The sequence below is a fragment of the Canis lupus genome, chromosome 12 (assembly GCF_003254725.2).
Source record: "Canis lupus dingo isolate Sandy chromosome 12, ASM325472v2, whole genome shotgun sequence".
Lineage (NCBI taxonomy): Eukaryota > Metazoa > Chordata > Mammalia > Carnivora > Canidae > Canis > Canis lupus.
The window spans coordinates 64,570,281-64,592,108 of record NC_064254.1 but is presented as its reverse complement, the minus strand read 5'-3'; the positions used below and the strand labels follow the sequence as shown (position 1 = coordinate 64,592,108).

At 47.2% G+C, this 21,828-nt stretch overlaps 1 protein-coding gene across 2 annotated transcripts in view; it reads left to right on the top strand.

The window, feature by feature from the left end:
• BEND3 (BEN domain containing 3) overlaps positions 1 to 21,828 on the top strand; it is a 32,197-nt gene that overhangs the window by 6,315 nt on the left and 4,054 nt on the right. The window contains exons 2-3 of one of the 2 annotated variants that reach the window (XM_025444638.3): positions 9,182 to 9,229; positions 9,732 to 9,934. In XM_025444638.3, coding sequence (XP_025300423.1) covers positions 9,193 to 9,229; positions 9,732 to 9,934 — 240 coding nt within the window. In that variant the 5' untranslated portion in view covers positions 9,182 to 9,192. Of the gene's footprint in view, positions 1 to 9,181; positions 9,230 to 9,731; positions 9,935 to 15,893; positions 16,324 to 21,828 lie in introns of those variants that run through there. The other variant, XM_025444639.3, reaches the window with a different exon arrangement.

The window sequence follows — 21,828 nt, the reverse complement described above, 5'->3', positions numbered from 1 at the left end:
GGCTTTGGCAAGGAGTCCCCACCCCAGGTCACCCCCGCTCTCCCTGCTGTGGCTTGTGTTCAGCTCTCAACAAGGATTCCCCAAGTCAGGTCCTTATTACCCACCTGAACCAGTGCCCTCAGCACACCTTCCCTTCTCTGGCTCAGCCGCTCCTCAGCTCTGCAGACCTCCCGACCTGCCCTCTCCCCTCTACGTCCCGCTGCTTGTCCCTGCAGCCAGGCCCCTCAGAGCAGGCCTCTGCTTGCCCAGTTGGGGCCAGTTTTGAGGAGTTGGGAGGAGGATCCCAGAGGCGGGTCTGAACATCTCTCGGACACCAGAGAACAGGCTGAAGAAAGGGCCACGTTTAACAGTTGTCATGCAGAGCACAGAAACCCCGAAAGGGAGGCCCCTGCCCTGGTGAACTTGCTAAGCTTCCGGCCAGTCCACTGGTTTCCCCAGCCAGCCACAAACCCTCCAGTGACCTGGCCTTCCATCCCTGATTCAGAAGACCGTGCTCTGGTTTTTTGGTCTTGTTGGTTTTTTTTTTTTTTTTTTTTCTTCCCATAAAATTGGCCTTATTTTGAAAACCCTTCAAGTATCGGGCAAATCTCCGAGCCTATAATATACCCGCTAGGAAATGACATTTCCTTATGGTTCAGAACTGATCTCTTCACCTTCTTATTCACACCCAGGCTTATGAGCTGAGACTTTTTCCTAATCTCTCCTCCCTACACTGAGGAGCATTTTCTACCTTCAGAGGCAATAATTCAGAGACAGTTATGAAATGAAAGGTTTTTCCTGATTTGTCAGTTGTTCTCTCGTTTCTTAGATTATCAGCATTTTAAATGTTTAAAAGTTAAAATGATTTGATCTTACATAACTAGCATCTAGTTGTTTGTAGGCCTAAGTTAGAATATAGCCTGGGCCTGTGCTGTTTTCATATTGTAATACTTCTTATTTTTTCATTTTTGAAAGTTTCTTTTTCATTTTCAAAGAACTGGATGCCCACTGTAGAACATTTGGAAAATAGAAGGAAATCTTACGAAAAAAAATCATCCATAATCTCCTAATTGGAGGTGATTAACATTTTGGCATATTTCCTTCCAGCTGCTTTATGGCAGTTTTTAATTACGCAGTTGACATATCCCCAGCGAACTTTGAAGTATGTTATTATTGACTGGGTTGGCCCTGTAATGAACAATTGATTTTGAATCTTTACACATAATTTAATGCTCAGCTCTTCTGTCAATTGAGGTGTCGAATTCGTGTGTTGAGAAAATGTGTGGAAGTTGACTTCCTAACTTTGTATAATGGAAATAACAATGGTGATCTGTGGGGAATCTCATTCCAGGTCACATTCAGTTTGTTGTCTCTCCCACTTTCTCTGCAACTTTTGTGTTTATCAGTAAATAATAACAGCTGATGGCTGTGGAGGGCTTCTGCACCAGGATTTCCACCCTCAGGCTAACACTCATTCCTGCCTGCGCTTGGCCTGAGATCCTCTGCCTTCCTCAGTGTGGCCGCTGCACATCAGAACTTCCAAGTGCCTGAGGCTCCGCAGGTGACAGAAGGATTTGGGTATAGGCCCTTATAAGCAGAAGGTGATGAGAAAGATCAAGATTTGCCCAGCTAAACATTGACAAAGTTTTTCTTTTCTTTTTTTTAAAGATTTTATTCACCTATTCATGAGAGACACAGAGAGACAGGCAGAGACACAGGCAGAGGGAGAAGCAGGCTCCATGCGGGAGCCGGAGGTGGGGCTCGACCCCGGGACCCTGGGGTCACGCCCTGGGCCAAAGGCAGATGCTCAACGGCGGCGGAGCCACCCAGGCGTCCCTTACAAAGTTATTTTCAAAGTAGATTCTTTCTCCCCCTAGAATTTGCTTTAATGTTATTTCTCTCCTCTACCCACCCTGCAAAAGAGAAAAGTCTGGTAAGTATATGTCAGAGCTGGAAATTATTTGTATCCAGGTTGCAAAACGGTGAGCATTGGTGGGCTGCGCAGCTGTGGCAGGCGGCCCGTGTTTACTAGATTTGAGTGAGTTATGGTTGTTATGGAAACCCTAATGTAATATCTCCGAACCTTGGGGTTCTGAGTGCTCTTTCCTTCCTGTTACTTTTATCTTACAGTAGTTGACCCATCCTCCCCTCTGACAGAGGTTCCCAGAGTCCCGTCTTCCTTATCCAGGCCCTCTGTCTCTACTTGGATTGCTTGCGATCAGTCCCTGTAAAGAAGTTGTGTGGTCCGTCGTCCCCTGCAGAGGACAGTGCCCCCGCTGGCACACAGTGGGGGGTGTGCTCCCCAGAGCCCCGGGCAGGGAGGCTTGAGCATGTTCCCAGCCTTCCTGAGCCTGGGATCCCAGACGTGGGAAACGAGATCGTCTCCAAGGTCCTTTTTGTCTCTAAAAGCGTGCCTCAGTTTCCAAACGTGTAAAATGAGACCAACAGGAGTCCCTACCTCATAGGATTGTTAGAGAAGTTAGTTTACTGTAAAGTTCTTTCCACGCGGCATCTTCTACACAGTGTAAAGTATGGATTCTCCTCTGAGCGTGCAGGGCAGTGGGGAGAGGGGTCCCAGAGAATGGCATAGTGCGCCTGCACCCCGGGAGCTGGCCCCGATGGGCACAGGGGGCCGCCCCTCTAGTGCCCTCAGCCCTACCTGTACACGGGGCGCTCCTTCCCCACGGAAGCACACTACCGTGGCCCTCACCGTCCCCTCCCAGAGAAGCTACTCACTCTGGGTCCTTGTCACCCAGTCTGCTTCCGGGGGGAAGCAGTTTCTAGTTTCTAGAAACTAGTTCAAAGTTTCTAGTTCAAACTAGAAAAAACAGTGATAGAGGAGTTTCCATGATACATTAAGTGGAAAAAGAAGGAACAGGATCCTAAACCTTCCAGTTCCAGCATCTCTTTATATGCTGAAAAAAATCACTGAAGACCCCAAGAGCCTTGGCTTATATGGGTTATATCTGTCAATATTTACTGTGCTGGAAGTAAAATGGAGGGGCGCCTGGGTGGCTCAGTCGGTTGGGCATCCGGGTCATGGTTTTCGCTCAGGTCGTGATCTCGGGGTCGTGGCATTGAGCCCCATGTCGGGCTCCATGCTTAGTGCAGAGTCTGCTTAGGATTCTCTCCATCTGTGTCTCCCCCCTGCTTGCATGCTTTCTCTCTCTCTCTCTAAATAAAGGAATAAATGAAAGTCTTTAAAAAAATTTTTTTTAAAGAAATTAAAATGGAGAAGTGTTTAAATATTTGTTAAATCATTTAAAAACAGGGACCCCTGGTGGCTCAGCAGTTGAGCGCCTTCCTTTAGCCCAGGGCGTCATCCTGGAGTTCTGGGATCCAGTCCCACATCGGGCTCCCTGCAGGGAGCCTGCTTCTTCTGCCTATGTCTCTGCCTCTCTCTCTCTCTCTGTGTGTCTCATGAATAAATAAAATCTTTTAAAAAGTCATTTAAAAACAACCATAATATTAAAAGGTAGTGTCAATAATAAAATATTATTTTAATGGATTAATATTTTATGAAAGGTAACTTATTAATTTATGAAAGGTAACATTAATATTTTAATGAAAGGTAACTATTCTTCCCCTCCAAAGAAAAAATCTTAGTGAAAAGATTGGTATTGTTTATGTTCTTTTTTTTTTTTTTTTTAAAGATTTTATTTTGGGCAGCCTGGGTGGCTCAGCGGTTTAGCACTTGCCTTCAGCCCAAGGTGTGATCCTGGAGACCCAAGATCGAGTCCCATGTCGGGATCCCTGCATGGAGGCTGCTTCTCCCTCTGTGTCTCTGCCTCTCTCTCTCTCTCTCTCTCTGTGTCTCTCATAAAGATAAAATCTTAAAAAAAAAATTTATTTTTAAAGTCATCTCTACACCTGATGTGGGACTTGAACTCACAACCCCGAGATCAAGAGTCACAGGCTCGGCTGACTGAGCGAGCCAGGCGCCCCTGTGCTGTTTACGTTCTTGGCAACTCTCTTGAATATCGGACCTCATAGAAGACAGCTGAATTTGCCTGTCGGCCTCGGAGGTCAGTCTTTTGCAAAATACCATGTCCTGTAGCCTCTGGAAAGCTCTCCTCCGCGGGAGAGGAAAGGGGCAGCGAGAGCGCAGTGGGTATAAAAACCGTTCTCATCTCACGGAACCCTTCCAAGGGTCTTGAATATACTCGTAAACTGGCTTTCCGAAAAGAAAAAAAAAAGAAAAGACCAAGCTGATTCTCAAAATGTCCAATGTCCGTGGTGTCAAGGCTGCGGCTGCGGCCCAGGTGCAGGCGCCGACCGGTCCCCCTGCGGCAGGACCGCCCCCGAGCACCCCAGCACCCCAGCACCGGCCGCGCTTGCCCAGAGGCTCCTGGGGACCCGGGGACAGTGGGCTTTTAAGCCGCATGTCCTTTTGTACTTCGGGATTTTGTTTCTGGTGCCTTCGGTTCTCCAGTCCAAAGGGAGGGAGGGGAAAAAAAAAGGACTTCAAGCGTCTTCCCTTCTTAAGGTGAGCTCCCCAAATGGGCATCGATGGCCTGTAATTCGTGAACCTTCTCCCCGTTTGCATTTCTCTGTGGCATCTCCTGGAATCGTTCTGTCCCAGGGGCACTGGTTCCCGCTCGTTGCCCCCCAGACCCCCGCCTGTCCTCGCAGACGCCCTTGTCCCCCCCCACCCCCCCAGGAGCTGCAGAGGCCCTGCCCATGTAGTGCATCGAAGTGGCCAATCTGAGCAACTTTGCCTTTGTAATTTGATATTCCAGTGGCTAAAGCGTCTTGTTATTTATTTATTTATTATTTTTTTGTGTGTTGTTATTTCTCAACGTTTGGGGAATTACCCTCCCTTTTTGTGCTTCTTGTGAACGGGAGGCTTCTCTGCCGGGGTCATGCCCCCCCCCCCAAAGTCGAACACTGCCCGTCTGGCTCCGGGCAGGAGAGCAGAGGCTCTGAGGCATTTTAATAAAATCACATACACTCTTCCGAGCTGTGCAACATTGAAACCTTTCTGTACCCATGACAGTCACTTAGCCTGAGGCTTCCTAGGCTGCTTGGTTTAAAAAAAAGAGAAAGAAATGAACATTTTCAGTAATTAAATTAACCCCTGGAGACTGGCTCCGTTTGAGAGTTCCCCCCCAAGAGGTCATGGACGTCTTAGAACCTGTGGTATTTTAGCCACAGGTGGCAGCTGGCTGCACGGGGCCCACTGACACTTGTCCCTTTGGGTTTGGCCAGGGGTTTTCGCGGCAGGGGACAGCCACCCGCTGGGGGCGAAAGCTGACTCTCCGGGCCGTGCGGATGCGTCGTTAAGGTTAAGGCCGCAGTTTGTGAGACGTGGTAAGAGAAATAAGAGCATCCTGGAAAGGAGAGGGTGTGCCGGCGACAGCGCCCCGCAGGCCGGGCGGGTCACAGTCCCAGCGGCCCGGTGGCCGTGCTGGCTGGTGACTCCTGCGTAACCTGCGCTTACGGGAGAAACGGAACTCCTGTGGCAGGCCCGGCGTCCACGCCGCCTGAGCAGCCTTGTCACCATCGTCTGGGCAGGTGGCCGCGTGCGGAGGTAGCGGTGTGCGGCCCTCTCCGGTCCACCCGGCGGGACGCCAACACGGCCACTGTGCCCGCGCGGGGACGCCGGGAAGTGCCCACACGCCCCTCCCGGAGCACCCCTTCTGTACGGTGGGGTACAGTCTGCGCGCTGCATGGGACCGGCTGGTTTTCCAGGTAGCCGCCTGCGAGCGAGGGCAGGTCCGGGTGTTCCGCTGCTGCTGGGCAGAGGGATCCACGGTGGAAACGGGCGCCGGTGCCCATCAGAAGAGCCTTTAACAAAAGAAAAAAAGATTTTATTTATTAATGAGAGACACACAGAGAGGCAGAGACCTAGGCAGAGAGAGAGAGAGGGAGGGAGAGAAGCAGGCTCCCTGCAGGGAGCCCGACATGGGACTGGATCCGGTGTCTCCAGGAGCAGGCCCTAGGCAGGCGCCAAACCGCCGAGCCCCCCAGGGATCCCTCATCAGAAGACCCTTAACAGAAGGAGGAGGATTCGTGATTTCCACTGCAGGTGGCTGAGTGGAGATGCACATAGACTCTTTTTGAACCCTCCTCCTGCCACTTAGCAGCTTGGTGACACTGGACAAGTCACCTGCCTTGTGTCCCCTCTGCCCCTTCGGTATTCGAATAGTATATTTTCATAATCAAAATGATATTTTATTTTTTATTAAGATTTTCCTTATTCATGAGAGAGGCAGAGACACAGGCAGAGGGAGAAGCAGGCTCCCCGTGGGTCCCACGCGGGACCCAATTCCAGGACCCCGAGGTCACGACCTGAGCCCAAGGCAGATGCTCAACCACTGAGCCACCCAGGGGCCCCCAAAATGATAATTTAAAAATAACTTTTTCTGTTTTCATTGGGGTATAGTTGACACATAAGCATTGTCTGTATTTAAGGGGTATGCCCTTGGTTTCTCTATTGGTAAAATTGGGATTAAAATAGCTCTGGGTGAGAGGGCAGCGTCCATGAAGTGGCCGATGCGTCTGGCTCACGGTTTGTGGGCAGCTGATGTCACCGAGGACCCTCGCTCCTGTCCCCGCCGCACGATCAGATGCGTTGTGAGTTCTTCAGGCTTAGCCAGTGGGAGGTTCCCCAGCTTGCCGAGGAGCTGGGCTGCTTTTGCTGGCTGGGTGGGAAGGGGTCCCCGTGCTGTGTGGTCTGGGTTACCTCTGGGCTAACCTAGCATCGCTCACTGGTCTAAGGTGACTCCGGCCCCAAAGCAGTTACCCTCTGGGTGTCTTGATTGCCCAGGAAGCTGGCCACTGGGAGCCTTGCCAGCTCCCCTTCTGGCTTTCTGCGCACCCACGGGTGGCTCAGATGTGTGCTCCTCCTTCCCCAGTTTCTGACATGGGACGGTCAGAAGGCAAGTGCTGTGTTGCGTGGTGTGGGTTGGAGAATACCCTTCCTGCCACCCCCGCAGCCCCAGCCCAGCCCCAGCTCCATGCTGCTCGCTGGGAAAGCGCAGTGGGGTAGATAAAATACTAGATGGCCAGGCTGGCCTTGCTCAGCACTGTGGTTCTTGTGCTGTGGTTTTTTCATCGACACCTGTTTTCCTCCAGGATTTGCTTGTCCTTTTAATGCTGTCTGCTTAGCTGAGTCTTTGTGGTTTCTTTCACCTTGACCCTTTCTTTCCCCCACATAAGCCGTCCGCCTTCTCCTCCCTTTCCCACCACTTCTCCCCAGAGAGTAATTTGTTTTGTACGCCGAACCCTGTCTGAGAAGCCGCACTCGGTCCTGCCCGTCTGCTCTGCTGCGTCTCCCCTCTGCTCTTGATTTCAGGGAGTGGGTTCTGGGCCGTGTGGCAGGGTTTCCAAGGGCGGTTGGCAGGCAGGCGAGGCCCTAAGTGCATTCCCTTGGGAAGCCTCCTGTCTGGGCTGCGGGTCCGGACACTTGAACTTCTCCCTGGCATTGGCCACCTTCCTGTCTGCAGACTACACTTTGCCTACCTGCCAGTGCCCCCCCCCCCTCATACCCCACCCCTGCCCTGGGGGAAGATGTCAAGTTTTTTTCCTTGAATTTAATGGAAATTGTATTTGCTAAGATTCACTGTTGGTAAAATAGCTCTCAGACCTTTGAATCTGACTTACTGTTTTCTCTCAACATCATCTTGTGTGTTACGTTTTTCAGATAGCAGATAATTTGGTAAACAGGAATTATTTTCAGTGTAATCGCACTTTCAAATAAATCGTATATTTTCTTGTGCCTCCGAAAATTAGTCCTGTAGCGATGCCTGTTATAAAGTCATTGTGACACTCTGAGGATAGCACGTCGCATCATAAGCACTATATGTGTGTTGCTGTTAGTGAATTTTGAAGTTGTTATTGCGTGCATAGATCACCTAGACTCGGTCACTGTCTCTTGCACCCCACCCCCTCATTCATCCATCTAGAACAAGGGACCGCACACCATCTTTTGGGTATTTGGTAAATAGTTTACTGGACTTTGTAGATAGCATCCCTCTTCCTTCTAGAAATTTCTTAAAAGATACTTCTTAGTCCTGCTCTCCTCTGATGCTTAAGCAAAATGGGAACTTAGTATCTGTAGGCAGCTTAATCAGTCGTGGGAACCGCAACTCAATGGCAATAGTGCCGGCTGTCCGTGTTTTCCAACGTCACTACCTCATTTACTCCTTATACTATTTATGGATGCTGTTATGTAATATGGGGAATCTCAGAGACTTAATGCCACTTGTGATCATGGTGTCCGTTCCATTCTGTCTGGGGCAGTGGGAGTGAGAGTCAGGGCTGCCTCTGCACTGGACCCTGGAGCCCCTACAGTGCCCCTCGCTCTCTTGTGGCGCCCCTGCCCCTTTCCTCTCTCATTCCCTCATCGGTAAGAAGAAGGGTTTGGACCAGATTATGTGGAGCTCGAGAGTTTTAAAAACCCACACTGACTCTTCTTGTTGCTTTGGAAGGAAGGGCTAGACCAGTACCATCCAATAAAAATAGAATGTAAGCCACTTACGTAATTTTAAAATCACCAGTAGCTACATTACAAGAAAAGGTGAAATTAATTTTAATAATAAAAGTTTTATTTAGCCCAATAAATCTGACATTGTTTCAACATATAATCAGCATAAAAAAAGATTATCTTACTTTTTTTTGTTTGTTCTGCTACATCTTTGAAATCCAGAGTGTACTTTTATACTTCCAGCACATCTTCATTTGGGCTGGCCACACTTCCAATCCTCAGTAGCCATGTGACTGTTGGCTGCCATCTGGGGCGGCGTGGGTCTTTCTGGAACACCTGGAGTCTCATGACCCGCTCGTGTCCAGAGGAGCCTCGGCCTACATCCTCAGCCAGCCTTTTCATTCTGTGGCTGGAATTTAGAAAGCAGGGACCCACAGGAGATCACCCGAACTTGGGTCTTTTGTAAGACTTGATTTTCTCAAATAACGTTCCCCCCTCGGTCTGAAAGTGACTCTGTTGATGCTTTAAGACGCGTTCTGCGTGAAGTTTCGAGAAGTCCCCCCAGAGGGTGTTCGGGAGGCCTGGCTGCTTCTGAGCGACTGCAGGCAAACACTGAGAGGATGCAGTTTTCCATGATGTGAGGGAACAGTATCAGCTTAACCTTCCATTACCCAGAGCCAGGGTTGGGAGGGGAAGGGAATTTCTTATGGGTATGGAAAATTAAGAAATAAATCAAGCAATAAATCAAGACTTTGTCTTTGTCTTTTCATTTAGTGGAATAGAAGATGAACTCAACTGAATTCAGTGAAGATGTAGAAGAAGGTAAAAAAAAAAAGCTTCTTTTTAAAAAGTAATTTTAATTTAATATTTTTTATTAGGTCATACACGATATGGTTAAAAAATATAAAAAGTTACGGAGTGAAAAATCAATAGAAAGCCTCTTCTCATGCTTGCTTCCCATCCCCCTCTGCCCGTACTTACCTGCTGTAAATGTCTTATGTATCTTTCCAGAGTTACTTTTTTTAAAGTATCATTTAAAAGATAGTATTTGTTTCTTTCTCTCCATCTCCTGTCTTTCCCCCAAAAAGACCTTAAAACCAGTTTTGACCAAAAAGTTCTTGCAGGGTCGTTTTACTGTCTAGCACTAACACGGTCAGATAAACATCGCTAGGTTGGAAAGTGCAGTTGTAATGTGACTAGACTCTATTTTCTGAGTGATAGTGTCACAGGGCAGCCCGCAAGTACCCCCCGCTCCGGGAACCCTGCTAATCTCCGAGCGGCCCAGTGGTCTTTCCCACTGAGCCCTATTTCTTCTCTGCCACAGTTCTAAAAAATAACACTGTGAAAGTGGAGACAGAGGCCGAAGATGCTGCCCTGGACTGCTCAGTGAGTTCCAGGTCTTCCGAGAAGCACCCTCTGGACAGCGTCTTCACTGCCCTCCAGGATTCCAGCAAGCGAAAGCAGCCGGGTGGCGATGGCCAGCCTGACTCTGTCCCCAGCGTGAAGAGGCGGCGGCTGATTCCCGAGGTGAGGGCCCAGCCCCTTCCGCCGTTTGCTTGGGCTCTGACCCTCAGATGCGCTCTCTCTCTCTCTCTCTCTACTTGTGGGCATCTAGGCGACTGCTAAACCCTTGGGCACGAGAAAGCTTTCATTTCAGCTGTCCCATCCTTGGCTTAAATTTCTAGAAGGTGTCTTTTCTAGCTAGAATTCTTATATATGTCTGGATTCATTATGGGACTAGGGGAGTCTGCACAGTGCAACCTGCTTTTGAGTTCTTTGTTTTGCTTTGCTCCACTTGCTAGGAAGGACTGTTAAGAAAGGCCTACTGCATTTTACACAGTACACACTGTACACAGATTCCTGGAAAAGTTGAGGGTTGGGAGGTCTTTTCCTGAATCAAGCCCATCTTTTATATTAGGAGAACTTGTTCAGTGAATCTTTTTGTAAACAGAATTCTTTTTTTTTTCTTTAAAGATTTTATTTATTTATTCATGAGAAACAGAGAGAGAGAGAGAGAGGCAGAGACACAGGCAGAGGAAGAAGCAGGCTGCATGCATGGAGCCCCAGGTCTCCAGGATCACGCCCCGGACTGAAGGCGGTGCTAAACCGCTGAGCCACCCGGGCTGCCCAGCAGAATTCTTTTGTAACATACCTGTTACTCCCTAGCCTATACTTTTATGTATGAATTTACTTTATTTTTCTCATCACCTGCTGGTTACATTGAACTTGACTAAATTTCTTTTTTAAAAAAGAAAACGATTTATTTATTTGAGAGAGAGAGCATGTGCGCTTGCATGCACGAGCAGGAAGGATAGAGGAAAGGGGAGAGAGAATCCTAAGCTGAGCATGGAGCCTCATGCAGGTCCCGATCTCATGAGCCTGAGCTGAAACCGGAAGTTGGACACTGTACCACCCTGAACTTGGCTAAATTCTAAGAGAGAGAAAGACAACAGAACTGGACATGGTGACCCCCTCTAGCAACCAGCAGTCCAGGTGGGAAACAAGAACAGTTAAGACCAAGGAGAGAGAGGCAGCCTTGGGGTATCGGGGTTCTGGCCTAGGATGCTTCACCTCTGCACCTCCCCATGGACCAGTAGTCTACACCTTAAACTCTTAGAAGGACATTTTCCCAAGCTCTCCAACATAGATTGACAGGCTCTTTGAGAGACCCAGAGAGGAATTCAACTGCTGTCTGACTGTCCAAGAGAGCCCACATTTTCAATCTCATTTTCATTAGCCAGAACACCATGGAGCATCAGCCTGGCACTCTTTGGGTTGTTACTGGTTTGTTTTAAAGAATTAAAACTATTAGGGACACCTGGGTGTCTCAGCGGTTGAGTGTCTGCCTTTGGGTCAGGGTGTGATCTTAGAGTCCCGGGATTGAGTCCCACATTGGGCTCCCTGCAAGGAGCCTGTTTTTCCCTCTGCCTGGGTCTCTGCTTTTCTTTCTCTGTGTCTCTCATGAAAAAATAAATAAAATCTTAAAAAAAAAAAAACCCAAGAAACTATTAGATGCTAGGGCAAATCCAAATAAATTGGAAGTACATGGATTTTAGAGATTTAGTGAGTGAGTCTTCAATAAGTAAAACTATCATTTGCTATAATAAGCAAAATGAGATTAAGATTCTCACCAGGATTTAAATATGCATGTTTATATTATAATGAGCATCAGCCTACATTCTATATTATGGATCATTGAGTGATACCTTTATTTATTTGAGGTTTTTTTTCCCCAAACAGCTTTTCTTTCCCCCCCTTAAAGATCTATTTTATTTATTTATTTGAGAGAGTGAGTGAGCAGGATTGGAGAGGCGCAGAGGAAGAGGGATTCCCAGACTCCAGAGCCTGATGTCCGGCTCAGTCTCATAACCCCAGGATCACAGCCTGAGCCAAAACCAGAAGTTGGACCCCCAACTGACTGCACCACCTGGGTGCCACCCCCTCAATTATTGAATTATTAAGATATAACTCACATACGATGCAATTCACTAATTTAAGTTGTGCAATTCAGTGGGTTTTTTTGTGTATATTCACAGAGTTTTACAACTATTACTATAATAATGTTTAAGAATATTTTCATCACCCTGCAGAGAACCCCTGTACCCAGTAGCAGTCGCTCCCCATTCCTCTCCTTCAGTCCCTGGCGAGTACTAGTCTACGTTGTCCCTCTGGATTTGTCTATTCTGGACGTTCCATACAAACGGAATCATAGAATATGTGGCCTTTTATGTCTTTCACTTAGCATAACATTTTCAAGGTTCAGCATAACATTTTCAAGGATCATCTGGATGAATTCTTCACTTCTTTTTTATGGCCAAATAATACTCCATCATAAATATGCCACATTTTGTTCATCTGTTCATCAGTTGATAAGACATTTTGGTTGTTTTCACTTACAACCATGACTCAGGGACGCCTGGGTGGCTCAGTGGTTGAGCATCTGCTTTGGGCTCAGGTCGTGATCCTGCAGTCCCGGGATCGAATCCCACATCGGGCTTCCTGCATAGAGCCTGCTTCTCCCTCTGCCTGTGTCTCTGCCTCTCTCTCTGTATCTCTTACGAATAAATAAATTAAATAAATAAATAAAATAAAAACAAAACAAAACAACCATGACTCATATTCCAACAGTACATTTTAAAAAATCAGTAATGCCCACCTAGGAAAAAAAAGTTGAAATTTTTTATAACTATATGAGCATTTTAAGTAAATTAATTGTGGATATCCCACCCTTGACTCTGGCTGCCCACACCAGCCACTTGCTGTGTGACTTGTGACTCTGGGGACAGTTTTATGTGTGGACAGCAGGTTTCAGTGCAGTGAGTGATGATTGCAGATGAAATCTCAGACTTCTGATGGCAGAGTGAGATGCATACTGGTAGAATGAGAGCTCTAAGATGGTTAGTAGAATAGCTTGTTTGAAAAACATGTAACCAGGGCACCTGGGTCGTTCAGTGGGTTAGATGTCTGCCTTTGGCTCAGGTCATGATCTCAGGGTCCTGGGATCGAGCCCTATGTTGGGCTCCTGCTCAGCTCCACCCCCGCCTCTCCCCGCCGCCAGCAGCTCGTGTGCTCTCTTTCTCTCACTCATCTCTCTCAAATAAAACCTTTAAAAGAAAAAAGAGAAACAAGTAACCATTTTTTCTTATGTTTTATATTACAGCATGATTTATTTATTTATTAATTTATTTAAATATTTTATTTATTTATTCATGAGAGACACACAGAGAGAGAGGCAGAGACACAGGCAGAGGGAGAAGCAGGCTCCATGCAGGGAGCCCGATGTGGGACTCGATCCCAGGACTCCAGGATTATGCTCTGGGCCGAAGGCAGACACTCAACTGCTGAGCCACCCAGGAGTCCTTATTACAGGATAATTGATTATCCTTTCTCCTAACAATTGCTACATAGATGTCTCCCACTCCCGTGTTACTGCAAGCAGTGCCGCACCGACTGTCCATATACATAAACCTAGTGCCCTCTGTAGTCTTTCTATGGGTTCGATGCCTCAAGGTTATCCTGCAAGTGTTGAGTTAGTTTGAGAAGCACTAGGTTAGGTTCCTAAAGAAACTCCTGAAAACGTCTTTTTCTGTGTGTCACATTACATTTCTACTTAGGACCAATTCTATAGACTCCTTCAAGTTTGCAAGTAAAGCCAGAGTTCAAGAAATGGAACACAAAGTTGAGTGTATTGGTTCACTTTTGCCATGTGACAAACCACCCCAAATCTTGGCAGCTTAAAATAGCTATGCTTATATTTGTAGTTCTGTGGGTCGGCTGATAGTTCCTGATTTGGCCTGACACAGCTGGGGCTGGGCGATCTGGAATGGCCCCACTGTCGTGTCTGGGGTCTCTGCTCGGCCTGCTGCAGCTTCCCTTCCTGCATGTTCTCCATCCCCCGGGTCCCCTGAGGCTAGTCCAGGCTTGTTCACGTACCATGCAAGAGTTCTAAGAGCAAGAGAGGCCAGGCTCCGGAGCACAGATGCTCTTCACACCTCTGCTTGCATCACTACGTGTGCTGATGTCCCACTGGTCAGAGCAAGTCCCGTGGGCCAGCCTGGACACAGAGGGCCTAAGAACAGGCTCCCCCCACCCACGACGGTAGGAACAACAAACTCACATTGCAAAGAGGCTCTCACATAAGGCTAGGGCAGCTCTTGTCATTTTTTTTTTTTTTAAGATTTTATTTATTTATTCATGAGAGACAGAGAGAGAGAGAGGCAGAGACACAGAGGGAGAAGCAGGCTCCATACAGGGAGCCCGATGTGGGACTCGATCCTGGGTCTCCAGGATCACACCCTGGACTGAAGGCGGCGCTAAACCGCTGAGCCACCCAGGCTGCCCAGCTCTTGTCATTTTTATAAAAGTCCACCACAGTAAGAAACAACAAGCACCCCAGGAAGGGATTCTGACCGTGTAGAGGCTGGAGTGTGGCCTCTGTGGACCATCTGAGGTGGTCCCATTGTCTCCTTGCACAGTGGAGCCCCTTTTTATCCTCTCCTTCAGTATGGTTTTGTTGGAATGGCATCACAGAGGACGGAGTGTCCTCGCATTCTTGGGGGTAGAGAGGGAAGGAGAAGCTTCTTCTGATAATGTATTTTAGTTGACTCCTTCAGTATGTGAAGCATCGGGCTGGAACCCAATTGAGGTTCACGGTGGAGGGATTTCCCTGAGCATCGTATAAACGATGGGAAGGTTTCAGAGGCCTCTCAGTTTGGTGAGGCAGCAAGCTTCAGCTGGGACTTCAGGCATCATCCTGGAACTCTGACACGTTTGGAGAAAAGGGAACCAAACTGTATTTGAATATTTCTAGTATTACTCGTCCAATTTACATATTCTAGTTGGGCATTTATGTTTACTTTTCAGTAGATTGGATATAGCAGGCAGTTCTAACCTGTTAGATTTTAGATTGGAAAAGACATGTTAAGTCTGGATTTTATTTTGAGGGTTTCACTAGTTTTGTTTATTCTCCTTACTATACATAAGGTAAAGTAGATATCCACGCACTCCTTCCTGTTCTGCAAAAAGAATATATGTAAGTATAAACCTTTTGAAATTCTTGAGGTCCTTGTAGAAAGGTGTCATGTGAATTCAAGGCAGTATTTCCTTTTAAAAGTCTGTGTGAGTTGATGTGTCAGTAAATCAATAGCCTCAGAACCCTTGGGATTTTATTTTATTTTATTTTATTTATTTATTTATTTATTTTTTAAATTTTTATTTATTTATGATAGTCACACAGAGAGAGAGAGAGAGAGGCAGAGACACAGGCAGAGGGAGAAGCAGGCTCCATGCACCGGGAACCCGATGTGGGATTCGATCCCGGGTTTCCGGGATCGCGCCCTGGGCCAAAGGCAGGCGCCAAACCGCTGCGCCACCCAGGGATCCCAACCCTTGGGATTTTAGAACAATCCCATCAGTTTTATGAAATTCTAGTATATGTTGATTTTTCAAAATGGCACTAGTTCTAATTCACAGTGAATAGCCCTTGGTCCTTCTCCCCCCGAATCTTCTCTGATCCTTCTTACATATAAGGTGGCAGGATGCAGGTGGTGGTTGGGGGCAACGTATGTGGCTTTTTTACCCGAGTGAAACAAGAGGATCCAGGAGGCTGAAACAAGCGCTAACCCAAAAAAGTGGAAGAGAAGTTTATGACCAGTGACCGAGTGCCTTCTTGACAAATGGCACCATTCCTTGTTTAATCCAAAAGACAAACCAGTGATGAGAGAAGTAATAGCTCTACCAGACAGATGCGACAAGTCAGGCATAGATATTAAAGTGCCAGGATCCAGTGGGGCAGCCTTGTTCCTGGTGCGAAGTATCAGGAGTGATTGGGATCACTCACTCCCTGCGCCTGGGGAGGCGAGCCCCACCTCCTCTGGTCCAGCCTGTACGAAGAGTCCATAGTTACCTCACATTGGTTTCTTGTGTGTGAGGGAGCCCAGCACAGGGCCTGCCCCAGCTCAGCCTTCAGAACGGCCTCGCAGTCCCCATCTCCAGCCTCCCCCTCCCCCTTGTGTCAGCATTCACCTGCCTCCCTCCACACTTACCAGAACCAAAATGGCATGGAATTGCCAAGGGAGACCATCTGACACCCCTTAGGACACCCCAGGCTTGGCGCCCTTGATTCCGAACCCCAGCCACATCAGGACATAGACCACCTTCCATCTTCTCCCCTGAGCCCGAGGAAAAGGGAAGAGGATGAAGGGTGGAGGGTAGGATTTGAGTGGTCACCTTGATGCCAAAGGTACATCATATTCAGATTCCTGTCAGTGCTGACGACTTGTTGAGAGTGACGTTTAGCACAATACTTCGAAGAAACCTAAAACCTCCCTCAAAAAACCGAACAAAAGGCTGTATAAAGACTTACTTGGCACCTCCACTGGAAAAGGCTTCATGGCCAAATACAGCAGATGTGGGAGGTGAGTAGCCAACATTTTTATTGGTAATCATCTTTTTGTTCACGGAAGTAGGGGCAATCGTCAAGAGCTGCACGCCAGGCAGGAGTTAGCTTTGTTCTCCTGGGGTTTTTCATTTCTTTGTTTGTTTTTAATGCTAGAGTGTCACTGTGTTTTGTTTTTCCAACTGGAGAATGGAAATGTCATCTCACTCATTCAGTGCAAACATACCGAATACCTCCTAAGCGTCAGTGGCTCTGCTACCAGCTGGAGATTCAAAATAATTTCTGTAACAACCGCAGCAGAGAGGTGCTGTGCCATTCCCATTTTCTCGAGGCTCAGGAAAGTTAGTTCTCGCAAGCCTGCTTGGTTTCAGACTGGGCAGTTCCACCCGTGCTGGTGGCCCCCAGGGCTGCGCGGTGTTTGTAAGATGTGGGGAGAAGTCTCTGAAGGCGTCCTGGCCTGACGGTTTGCTCCACTCCTGGCCTGTCTCTTCTCCACTGTAATTGCTTTATCTCCCAGATTTGTATTTCTTCAGGCATCAGGGCAATTTCTTCATCTGTTAACAGTATAAGGATGACCCACAGGGTAAATGCCATGAGGTCAGGGACTGTCTGGCTTGTCCTCCGTGTCCCCGGAGCCTTGCACAGTGCCTGCCAGATGTTGGGCACTTCGTACTATTTGTTTCCTGGCTCTGGCAGGTAGAGAGCTTTCCAGGCCTTAGTGCTAACTGTGTCTGGTCGTTTGATGATGGTAATGGTAAAGAGAAAAATTCTCTTGAAAGTGAAAAAGGTAAGCACCACCTCTGCCTTGATTATTCATTCATGTGGGAGCTGGGGGGGAGGGGCAGAGGTATGCCACCCCCCCACACCCGCCCCAGGAGCCCATTCACTGGGTTGGCCTTGATGCCACATGAATTCTCTACTGCGTACTCTCTGGAAGACGTGCTGCTTTCTTGGTGTTCCAGTTTGCCGACTCTCTGGGCACCATTTAGCCACTCCTCATTTGTCGAGCTGAATTCAGTGACTGCTTGGATTTGGAGTCACGAGGCAAGATGTTTAATGCTTGGAGCGTCTCCCTGGTGACCCAGTCCCTGGGATGTAGCTGGGCAGGGACGCATGGAATCTCCCCTAAGTGGCCTCTTTACCCTCACTTGGAGCCCAACAAGCTCTCTTTTTGTCCATATTCCCCAGCAGAGGGAATTTGGGCATCATCGCCTCTTGAGCCTGAGGGTGGGTGCTAGCAGTAGAATGAAATGCCCTGGCCCAACCCAGGAGAGATGCTGGCACCGCAGAGCCTGAGCTCTGCTGCAGAGTTCCCATATGGCTGGAAGATGAGCCTCGGAGAATTGGGAATGGTGTCAGCCAGACACCCAGTGCCAAGTAGCACAGATTTAAAGATTTCTTGATACTCCTAGACAGCTGAGCAGAGATTTTATCATCAGCAGCAAATGCAGCCAGCCCGTTGTCGCCTTGGCAGCGTTTGCGGAATTAATTGGAACACTGAGTTGACAGGACACCAGCGTCGGGATATCTAAGAACCTTCTCTTTGGTGCTTCCGTTGTGTTTTGTGTGGAATTGTGTATCTAAGGTCTCTGGGAGTGAGGAATGTTGCCCTCTACTGGGACTCTAACTTAATATTTTATTCAAGCAAGTTAGCCAACAATGTTTCTAGTTGATGGCAGTGTTTCTAACATGCTTAGTAGAAACTGAAATATTTTTATTAATGATCCTGAACAGTGAGAGTTTTAGAGGGGATTTCCAGTTCTGATACACTTTGGCCTTCTGCCCGCTGTAGGAACGTGGGGGAGAGCGGTGACTTCTCTTTGTTATTGGCATTCCGACCATTCACCCAGAAAATTTTCCCTGTACTTATTCTCCTTACTGGATATTAATTGGGGCAGACCTCTGTCTAGAATGTGGCACTTTTGCTGCATTGGATGTTTCTGGTGACCTCTGACAGAATCTTATTTTATTTATTCACATATTTTTAAAGATTTTATTTATTTATTCATGAGAGACACAGAGAGAGAGAGAGGCAGAGACACAGGCAGAGGGAGAAGCAGGCTTCCCACAAGGAGCCTGATGTGGGACTCGATCCCAGATCCTGGAATCACGCCCTGAGCTGAAGGCAGGTGCTCAACCGCTGAGCCCAGATTCGGGTGTCCCCAGAATCTCATTTTAAATGTATTAGTGGGATCACTTGTAAAGCAAAGACCCTTTTTCTAAAACGACTCATAATGTATTTATGATTTTTTTTAGCGATTGCCATTAGAAACTCAAATTCCTCTATATTGGTAAAACCTCATGGTAATCTCATGAGCCACAGGACTTCCAAAATTACTTTGGTGTAATTGAACTTAATGGTGACTAAGTTGCTCACATTTAATTTACGGCCTACGGGAATTAGCAAGCAAGGCACTTTGAACTATCAGGGCCCTGCTTTTGTGACCCCACAGTCACAGATTCTGATAGAGGAATACAGCTCACATACGTGGGTTTGTACGTAAATACACAGAAACGAAATAGAACTTTCCCTCGTTTTCTTACTATATGCCATGCACCCTGGTATTTTTCAATTCTGTTCTTTTTTTTTTTTTCTCCTCCTCCCTGCCTTTTTCCTTCTTTCTTTCTTCTCCTGGTTATGAACCAACAAATGGGTCACGATCCATCCATCGTTCCAGACATACTGTGTTTGGGGTAAAGATTTTTATCTCCATCCCTCCCTTTCTCCAGATTTCTGGTGTGTGTGTGTGTCTTCCTCCCTTCATAATCCTCTGTCTTCTGCCAGAAAGGCAGGACAAAAGATATGTAAAGAGCTTAAAACCCCACCTTCATTCAGTGTCCAGTACTCGTCCCCTCCCCACAGCCTTTGGGGCAAACAGATCCCCGAGAAGTGCCTTCTATGAGTGACTTACCCTGATGCCTTGTATTGGTAGGCAAGTCCTTTTGTGTACTGGTTGAGGGTAATCTTTACAACTAGTTTATTTTTATTTATTTATTTTTTCTTTACAACTAGTTTAATAAAAGGCCCTGTGTGTTACCTCTGCTCTGGCTCAGGAGTAGCATTGCTTAGTAATAATTATATTTTAACAGTGAATATTTATTAAGCACTTACTCTGATTCAGACAGGGCTTTCCGTACTTGATCTCATTGCGTCTTCATAACTACCCCGGGAGACCTCCTGTCCTTTACGCCTGAGTGTCTAGAAGCCGAGGCACAAAAAAATCATTTGATTTGGCCCAGGTCACGGAGGACCTCCGGAGCTGAGATCTCACCCACACTTTTATGCCTCTCTACAGACGTGTTCTTCATAAGGCTCATGGCCTATCCGAACAGCTCCCTTTTCTTAGATGTGAGAATGATAGAACACCTTGGCCTGCTTTAGCCATCCGTGCATGTGGCTGACAAACGTGCCCGAGCAATTCTGTGTCCCAGGCACTTCGCGAGGTGCTGGGTGGGGAAGGGCTTGGGAATGGCCTGCTCCCATCACGTCAGCAGTCACACAGTGTGATGAAGTTGCAGGCAGTGGGGTGAGGAGACCCCAGGTGGGAGAGTCTCTGGTGGCAGGGCAGGCCATTCACGGGGGTAGGCTTCTCACGACCCGCCCCCCCTGCCCCCAGCAGGCCCCTGGTCCTCTGTTCTTGAGGAGGAGGAGGGATGTAGGAGGGCCAGGTGCCTCTGAACCCTCATTTGCTTATACAAACAAACCCTAAGGAAAGTATTGGCCAGCTCCATGGCATAATTAAAATTCCTCTATCTTCAGGTTCTTACAGAGTAAAGTAGCTTTTCTTTTTTGCATGGTTGTTATCAACAGAGAGGCAGGAGAAAAATCAGCCTGTCTCTGCATGAGTCAGATTATTCCATTATCTAAAAGACTGGGGGAAAAAAAATGAGGGACCAGGAAGTAGTTCATTAATTTAAAATACAAAGTGAAATACAACATGTGGGTGGTTGAGAGAGATCAAAGTCCTACATGTTTATGTGGCCTCGGTCTCTGTTTTCATCTAGACCTGCGTATAGAGGGGAGCTCTTTAGAAAGGCAGGCCTTCCAAGATGGACCTTGGCACCACTGTCTTGCTCACCTGCCATTATAAATCTAGTCTCTTGGGACTGTCTCTTCTCCCTACCCTTTTTAGGCCACAAGAGAAAAACACGTCACGTACTGTTTTGTGCTGGCATTAGTTCCCCGAAGACTTAGACATGACATTGAATCTGCCTGGATGAGACAGAGTGAGAGCAGACACTGTCTTCCAGGCCTTGGCTACTCAGAGAGGACCCACAGCGCCAGAGAGCTCTTTAGAAAGGCAGGCCCAGGGACGCCTGCCTGCTCAATCAGAAGTGCATGCAACTGTTGATCTCAGGGTCGGGACTTCGAGCCCCGTGTTGGTTGTTCAGATTGCTAAAAAAATTAATAAAATTAAAAAAAGAAGAAGAAAGAAATGCAGGCCTAGGGACCAGAATCTGCATTGTAGCAAGATTCCAGTTGAGATTCATAGGTATATTAGGGTTTCAGAAGCACTAGCCTTGGCCACCGTTTTTCCAACCACATTTTTCCCTGGGTGTGGAAACCTCCAAAGGATGCACTTTGTTCTTTATCAATTTTGCAGTTGCCTGGCACACACACCTGTCCGTGAAAGCAAACACTTTGTGCTTCAGCCCTGTGTGGTCGTTCCCCTGCACCACCGCTGCTCGCCAGTTAGCTCTTCTTTTTTTTTTTTTTTTAATTTTTATTTATTTATGATAGTCACACACACAGAGAGAGAGAAGCAGAGACATAGGCAGAGGGAGAAGCAGGCTCCATGCACCGGGAGCCCAACGTGGGATTCAATCCCGGGTCTCCAGGATCACGCCCCGGGCCAAAGGCAGGCGCTAAACCGCTGCGCCACCCAGGGATCCCAGCTCTTCTTAATTAAAGCCTCAAAAACACCTTCCAATAAGTTTTTGGGTCAAGTTTAACATCTGTCAAAAACAGCTTTACTAAGCTGTCTTATTAAGTTAGGACTGAAATACAGTGAATGGCACGATATTTAAAGAGTAGCATTTGATAAGTTCTGACGTGTGAGCCCATCACCATGATCAAGATAATAAACATGAATCACGAACTACGATTAAGTTTCCATAGGCTCCTTTACGTCCTTCCTCCACCCCCAGGAAACCATAATCTGCTTTCCAACAGTATTGGTAGGTTTTTATTTTCTAAAATTTTACATGAATGGAATCCTGCAGTATGGCCTCTTTTGTTTGGCTTCCTTTAGCGTAATTATTTTTAGAGTCCTCGTGAGTACTGTATCAGTTCTACTGCTGAGTAGTATTCCATTACATGAATGTAACGCTGTTTGTTTATCTGTGTATTGATAAAATTCTGGGTTTCCAGCTTTTGGGTGTTTACAGATAGGGCTACCGGGAGCATTTGTGTACAAGTCTTTGTATGATCATGTGTTTTCTGTTTGCTTGGTAAATGAATATCTAGGAATGGAATACCAGATTATATGGTCCGTGTATATTTAACTTTTTAAGAAACTACCAG